This window comes from Simochromis diagramma, unplaced genomic scaffold (assembly GCF_900408965.1).
Source record: "Simochromis diagramma unplaced genomic scaffold, fSimDia1.1 OVJJ01000141.1, whole genome shotgun sequence".
NCBI lineage: Eukaryota > Metazoa > Chordata > Actinopteri > Cichliformes > Cichlidae > Simochromis > Simochromis diagramma.
Window position 1 is genome coordinate 367,860 of NW_024387350.1, and position 8,300 is coordinate 376,159.

Here is an 8,300-nt window from a genome sequence, read left to right on the forward strand (position 1 = left end):
TTGGACTTCCTCACTGGCAGAACTCAGGTGGTGAGGGTGGGCAGGTGCTTCTCCAACAGCATCACCATCAACACAGGAGCACCTCAGGGATGTGTCCTCTCGCCACTGCTCTACTCCCTCTACACTTCAGACTGTGTGGCCACCCATGGCTCCAACACCATTGTGAAGTTTGCTGACGACACAGTGGTGTTGGGTGCCATCTCCAACAACGATGAGACGGCCTACATGGATGAAGTGAAGAATCTGGCATCATGGTGCCAGGACAACCACCTCCAGCTGAACGTCGGCAAGACCAAGGAGCTGGTGGTGGACTTCAGAAGGGGTCAGCACAGAGACTACAAGCCCATTATCATCAATGGAGCTCCAGTGGAGAGGGTGCAGTCCTTCAAGTACCTTGGTGTCCACATCTCCTCAGACCTGACATGGTCTGCCCACATTCAGGTCCAGACCAAAAAGGCTAGGCAGCGCCTGTATCACCTACGACAACTGAGGAAGTTCAGGGTCTCTCCAAAGATCCTCAGGATTTTCTATACAGGCGCTGTGGAGAGCATCCTCACACAGAACATGACATCGTGATTTGGGAACAGCTGTGTGAAGGACCAAAAAGCTCTCTAGAGAGTGATCCGTACAGCAGAACGCTGCTGCAGGATTGCTCTCCCCCCGCTTCAGGACACCTACACCAGGAGATGCCGGACTAGAGCAGCGCAGATACTGAAGGACCCGTCCCATCCTGGCAACAAACTGTTCCAACTTCTGCAATCTGGTAGAAGGTTCCGCATCTTCCGGGCAAGGACAGAGAGACTCAAGAGGAGCTTCTATCCCCAAGCCATCCGTGCCCTAAACACACACACCCGCCCGCTCACATCATTTCACATCATCTATAATTGACTGAGACAGGACTCTCTTCCAGACACTAAAAAAAGGCACAATGTACATTTCAAATTCCTTTAATTTTAAATATGTTTATATTGTCTATCCTGTAAAATAGTCAGATGTCTATTCTTATTAATGTACAGAATTCACCTGCTTGCTGCTACTACTGCACATTCACCCAATGTATATACTATATATATATATATATATATATATATATATATATATATATACATATATATATATATATATATATAATGTTCTTCCTCTACAGCCCCCCCCCCCCCCCCCCCCCAATTTTTGCACATGTCGAGGAGCGTGTCAGGCTACATTTCACTGTGTGTTATACTTGTATAACTATGCATGTGACAAATAAGGAACCTTGAACCTTGAATTCTTCCTCATGCATTAATACTCAAACTATCATTTATCTTACACAGTTCTCCAAATGAATCTTGGTAGTCTAAACGCAATTTCTGCTTAACAGCATTCACGTTAGCATCATCTTCCATTAGCTGTTCGAGCTGATTAGCTTGGCTAGTTAGGTGGCCTAGCTTAGCCTTTCTAGACTGGGTCAACCTGTGCAGCTTTTCCTCGACAGCCTTTTCTGTCATTTTTTAATTCTCTTTTTCCACACACTAGTTCTTCATCACTCTCATGCATTATGACAAATTTCCACAGTAGCAAAGCTTGTTTTCACTGCTTACCGTGATTTTTTCCTCCAAGTAGGCTATTACCTTCAATCCACAGTGCACGGCCATTCGTTGCTAAGCATGATCCTTTTCAGTATTCCTTTTCCCAAAAAAGGAGCAAGAGGGTTTTCTGACTAAATGTAGGGTAAATTCATATAAACCAAGTTCAAAAAAGGGGAGTCTATGGCTGACGCGTGTTCCTGGTTTCCAAAAGAAATGCTTCCAGTTGCATTATGATTTGAAGACTGTTTATTTATTACAAACTGAAGATGTAACAATGAACTCCTTCCTAAATAAGCATGAAAGTTCCAAAAAAATAGCAGTTATCCAGAACTACCTGTGCACACGGTCAGAAAACCATGACACTCCGAAACCTCTCTGTCCATGCTCCTCCCCTTCCCTCTTTTAGGTTCCAATCCCAAAACAGTGACTTAAAATTACTTTATGTAAACACATATATTTTCACATTTATTAATCCTGAAAAGATGACTTATGTAATGAATCTATGAATTATAAAACAAACATGAACTCAATTGTAAATAAAAATATAAAGCAGACGTCTGGCGCTTACAATTGGTGTAACCAACATGTGGTGACATGTAGGATCTGATAGGCTCCATTTACTGAAGATTTTGTTGAGATCAGAGCTCAGACTAGTCTCAGTTATACGGAAGAGAAACTCACACAGTCACTGACACTGAGAGGAGAAATGGCACAGAAAGGAGTTCAGCTGGACCGAGAAACCTTCTCTTGTTCCATCTGTTTGGATCTACTGATAAATCCGGTGACTACAGCCTGTGGACACAGCTACTGCAGGAACTGTATTGAAACCCACTTTGACGAAGAGGACAAGAAGGGAATCCACAGCTGCCCTCAGTGCAGGAAGACTTTCATACCAAGGCCTGTCCTGGAGAAAAACACCATGTTAGCTGAGTTGGTGGAGGAGCTGAAGAAGACTGGACTCCAAGCTGCTCCAGCTGATCACTGCTATGCTGGACCTGAAGATGTGGCCTGTGATGTCTGCACTGGGAGGAAGCTGAAAGCCATCAAGTCCTGTTTATCTTGTCCAGCCTCTTACTGTGAGAAACACCTTGAACCTCACTATGATGCAGCTCCATTAAAGAAACACAAGCTGGTGGCCCCCTTCAAGAAGCTCCAGGAGAACATCTGCTCTCATCATGATGAGGTGATGAAGATTTTCTGTCGTACTGATCAGCAGAGTATCTGTTATCTCTGCACAATGGATGAACATAAAGGCCATGAAACAGTCCCAGCTGCAGCAGAAAGGACTGAGAAGCAGAAGGAGCTCGAGGTGAGACGACTAAACATCCAGCAGAGAATCCAGGAGCGAGAGAAAGATGTGAAGCTGCTTCAACAGGAGGTGGAGGCCATCAATGGCTCTGCTGATAAAGCAGTGGAGGACAGTGAGAAGATGTTCACTGAGCTGATCCGTCTCCTCCAGAAAAGAAGCTCTGATGTGAAGCAGCAGGTCAGATCCCAGCAGGAAACTGAAGTGAGTCGAGTCAAAGAGCTTCAGGAGAAGCTGGAGCAGGAGATCGCTGAGCTGAAGAGGAAAGACGGCGAGCTGGAGCAGCTCTCACACACAGAGGATCACAACCAGTTTCTACACAACTACCCCTCACTGTCAGCACTCAGTGAGTCTACACACTCATCCAGCATCAATATTCGTCCTCTGAGCTACTTTGAGGACGTGACAGCAGCTGTGTCAGAGACCAGAGATAAACTACAGGACATTCTGAGAGAGGAATGGACAAACATCTCACTGACAGTCACTGAAGAGGATGTTTTACTGTCACCAGCAGAGCCAAAGACCAGAGCTGGATTCTTAAAATATTCACATGAAATCACACTGGATCCAAACACAGCAAACAGACGTCTGTTATTATCTGAGGGGAACAGAAAAGTAACAAGAATGGAACAACAACAGTCTTATTCTGATCATCCAGAGAGATTCACTGGATGTCTACAGGTCCTGAGTAGAGAGAGTCTGACTGGACGTTGTTACTGGGAGGTGGAGTGGAGAGGGGGAGGAGTTTATGTAGCAGTTGTATACAAGAATATCAGCAGAGCAGGATTTGGCAATGAATGTTTTTTTGGATATAATGAAAAATCTTGGGCATTAGATTGTGACACAAGCAGTTATACATTTTGGCACAACAATCTCCAAACTGACCTCTTAGGTCCTCGGTCCTCCAGAGTAGGAGTGTACCTGGATCACAGAGCAGGTATTCTGTCTTTCTACAGCGTCTCTGAAACCATGACTCTCCTCCACAGAGTCCAGACCACATTCACTCAGCCGCTCTATGCTGGACTTTGTTTTTATCCTTCAGCTGGAGCCACTGCAGAGTTGATTAAAGTCAAATAGAGAAGACAGGTTCATGTTGATCTCTGACCATTATATGTACTTGTGTAGTTTCTAAATGAGGCTTTACATTTTAGAAGCTGAGAAGTTCAGTGGTCCATTGATGTGTGAAAATAATGTTGGACTGATTCAAACTGTACTTACATTTATATACCTTACATCAATATAAATCTGAATTTGTTCTTATGGCTGATAATCATGTGAGTTTAAATGATACTACTCTTCATATTCAGCATGTTTGAAATCTGTCATCAGTCTGGTTAGTGGTTTTATTCTGTAGTTGCTGTAGTGGGTTGTCAAATGCAACAATATATTGGAGCTGCAGTGATTCATCAGTTAGTCAATGATTAGAGAATTGATTGTTTTATCATTATTTTAGTCACATTTAAAGCTGCTTCCAGTTTCTGAAATGTGAAGATTGTTGATTTTCTTGATGATATATGACTGTAAACTTAATGTCTTTGAGGTTTGAACCTTTAAAATGTAACATGTATGTGATGACATTTAACGTCATTTTTCTAGATGTAAAGTTTGATCACACTCGATCATTTATACATGTAAATATAAAAACTAAATAACACAGGCCTGCATATTGTGAAAAATAGACATGTTTCTTTGCCCTGAGCTGTGTCTGGCAGGCAGAGCGTCTCCACAAATCTGATGCAGAGCCATGGCGGGGGGGGGCGTGGTATGAAAAGGGGGGCAAAAAAACAAAACGCTTGGACACTGCTAGCACAGGGCGCCTACACAAACGCAAACCAGGAGGCTGAATATGTTTCCAAACCAACTTCATTCTAAGCCAAAGACTAGAAAATATGGTGAAGCATGTCTGCCCTTTGGTTTCACCTGCACAAGTGCCAAGGTAGGTCTCCCCTGCAGAATTGGTTTTCGCTGGGCTACTCAAATCACGGACAAACAGTATCCCACATTCTTGATTTTTAGTTCACAAACACTTGTTGTAATGACTAACTACTCCTGACATTTTGGAGATGTTAGCTCTTTATACAGTAAAGTTACAGTGGGATACAAATAATATCAGGGTGATCCTGCCACGATTTGTTCCCCGGTTCAAGTCACAGACAAACAGTATCCCACAGGTGTTTATGTTTTTAAACCCATTTTGCACAGAGAGGCATTTTTTGATTTGATTGCATTGTTGAATATTATTACACAAGGAAAAAAAACAACTACACTTAAAATAGTCACACCGTGACGCCTCTGCCTTTGTAAATGGAGGGACATTAACTGCGTGTGTATATGTAAGCGTGTAAAACCTGCAGATAGTCAGATTAACAGTATTTTGTCTCTATCTGCCATTCTGCAATTCATCTCATGTAAACAATAACGTGGCGCACAACGTGACGTGAAAGAAGGCACATACCTTTGATGTTGCATGACGAACTCTGTATTCCTCGTCCACACGTAAACGCAACCCGTATACCCACCTACCCGTGTAGGTGTGGACGTAGCGTAAAAGAGTTAGTAGTGTATTTTATTACTGCCTGTCATTTATTGCAGATTACTTTTATTTGCTTAATTGTTTACTAAATGTTTGAGGTGAATATGGGTGTGTGTGGTTGGAGGATATGTGCGTGCGTGTGCGTGTGCGTGCGCGCATGCGGGGGGGGGGGGGGGGGGGCAACATTTTTCTTGTAAAACAAAGGGGGGCCTAGCAAAAAAAGTTTGGGAACCACTGGTCTAAGCAATCGTGAAGAAAACAAAACCAGGCAGATTCTTGTTCAGTTCTTCTTCATAATAAACAGACACACTCTGGAAGCGGACCAAGACCTGCCATCTGTAAAAGAAATGGCCATTGGCTTTATAGAAGATCTCTTCAGCACTGGCAGGTAGTCGTGAGCTTTGCTGTGGCCAAAGATTCAACAAACAAGTGCAGCTGGGAAATGGGCTGGCCCCATTACTGACCTTTATTTCTTCATTTAACTCATTCCAGAATTTAACTTCGCTAGTGAAATAGACATCCTTTTTCATGTTGTTCTTACTCTTTGTATTTTTAAATTCCACTTCCCTCAAAAATTATACCTCCCTTCCCTCTCTAAGAACCATTTACTTATTTCGATTGGGAGCATCCTTTTCCTTGCCTTATATATTATTTGCACTGTTTTAAACTTCACCAGATCCTGGAATTTTATAGTTTGCAGCTTAATAAAGAGTGCATTTGTGTGAGCCCTATACTCCTCCTGATTTATTAATCTAATAGCGCTTTTCTGCGTTATGATTATAGTCTAGGGTGACCATATTTTGATTTCCAAAAAAGAGGACACTTAGCGCAGTTATGAAGAACTTGCTTAAAGAAACATATTTAACATATTTAAATGATGCCTTCTCTGTGCGGTTAATGAATTATGAAATAAAATATGTCATATAGGCTTTTACAAGTCAACAAGTGCAAAACAAAAACAAACTTAAAAACCTCTGTGTTACGTTCCCCTGAGGGGTCTAGGCGGGGAGGGGAAGTAACAAAAGTGACCGGGTCAGAAAAAGGAGTCAAGGAGGCAAAAGGGTTAAATTAAAGAGTTTTATTAAAGTTTCAATTTATACTAACTAAAAGAGACGGACAAGCCACTATCACCAGTTAAGAAAACAAACAAACTCAGGCGTTGGTCAATAAAGTAAAACGTAAGCCAAAAAGAAAGAGCAGCTCACTAGCTGCAAACACAACAACCACTCAGCTCACAAGCTGTAACCACACTACTGGCACTCTGGCCCAGGGCTCACCTTTCCCTGGGCTTAAATCTCCTTGATTACTGACGTGAGTCAGCTGTGTAAAAGGGAAAGGTGGCACCTCAGGCAGAAGAGGTGGTGGGACACGCCCACACAGGCACCTTCAGGAGGAGGCCCTGCTAGGGCCGTAACACTCTGGAATTAAATAATGGTACAGAAATAATGCCTCATCTGCATAAGAAAAATTACCAGTACTGGGTCAGTATGAGGGCTGAACTGGGACAAAAAATTGACCAGGGCATTTTGACTAGAGACCGGCCCACCAGGTATTATAGGAAAAGCCAAAAAAGCCTTTGAATGAAAACAAACGCTGTTGTGACGGTGATGTACAGTCTTGTTGGTATATGTATGATTTCTATACATTTTACATCAGATGGAAACTTTGGTTGTAAGATTCAGGAAATTACTTATTAAAAGCTAAACATTTTAAATGAGAATAAGAAAGAAAAGTATTTCTTTGAGCCCCCCTTTCCCTGTTAAAATATTTCAGTCTCTAGATGTGCAAAGCTGGTAGAGACATACCCTAAAAGACTGGAGCTGTAATTGCAGCAAAAGGTGGTTCTACAAAGTATTGACTCAGGGGGCTGAATAATTACACACACCCCACTTTGCAGTTATTTATTTGTAAAAAATGTTTGGAATCATGTATGATTTTTGTTCCACTTCTCACGTGTACACCACTTTGTATTGGTCTTTCACGTGGAATTCCAATAAAATTGATTCATGTTTGTGGCTGTAATGTGACAAAATGTGGAAAAGTTCAAGGGGGCCGAATACTTTTGCAAGCCACTGTATTTATCATACGTATACAGACACACCATTTCATGAGTTTATGGGGGTCTAAACAAAGCGCAAGCGAAAAAGGAGCGAAGGCACACACAACAGCCATGGTTCGTATTTGCTGTGTGGTCCGCTGCAATGTTAGATTGCACGACCGGCAAGAGAATAAGCTTGAAAAGGGTTTATCTTTTCATTCTTTCCCAACCTGGCAGCAACATGAGGCAGCTCGTGTATCGATGTTACCAAACAAAGGCGTCTAACCTGGATAGCAGCTGTGAGACGAGCTGATATCCAGTTCTCTTCCATCTCCAAATATCTGTTGGTGCTCCAGACAGTTTCATTCCGGTAAGCTCTAAATATGTTCCTATCACTCTTTATAGCCTATTAGTTTTATTTGTGATGCACTCTGAGCTCATAGCAAATTAGAACAAACATCCTACTGAGTGATTTTGCAGAACTACCTTCCATTTATAGAGTTGCTAATTATTTGGCATTATTGCAGCAAACCAGCCTATGAAATGGATGAAACACATTGTGACTGGGTTCCAACGCTACACAAGGGGCACTACAAAATCCCTGCTTCAAACTACATGCTCCATACCACCATGCCAATCAGATTACTTCTTCCATGTGAGGGTGAAGAGGTGACCCTTCTGGATACAATCGTGAAGGTTTGCTGTGTTTTAAGATAAGATAAGATAAGACTTTATTGATCCCACAACGGGGAAATTTTTGCGTCACCTCAGCAGATATCAGAAGGAAATACAAAAATACAAATAAGTACAATCAATGAAAAAAAGTAAGATACACTATATACAATGGTAGCATAC

At 42.2% G+C, this 8,300-nt stretch overlaps 1 protein-coding gene across 1 annotated transcript; it reads left to right on the forward strand.

Moving 5' to 3' along the window:
- Nucleotides 1-1,944: 1,944 nt before the first annotated feature.
- On the forward strand, nt 1,945-4,437 carry LOC120718459 (tripartite motif-containing protein 16-like). The gene has a single exon (XM_040007005.1). It carries the CDS (start codon nt 2,275-2,277, stop codon nt 3,949-3,951), a length of 1,677 nt encoding a protein of 558 aa, XP_039862939.1. The 5' UTR covers nt 1,945-2,274; the 3' UTR covers nt 3,952-4,437.
- The last annotated feature ends 3,863 nt before the right edge of the window (nt 4,438-8,300 follow it).

What these genes read in the sequence shown, in the direction of transcription:
- LOC120718459 (XM_040007005.1), top strand. Translation starts at nt 2,275, where the DNA reads ATGGCACAGAAAGGAGTTCAGCTGGACCGAGAAACCTTCTCTTGTTCC.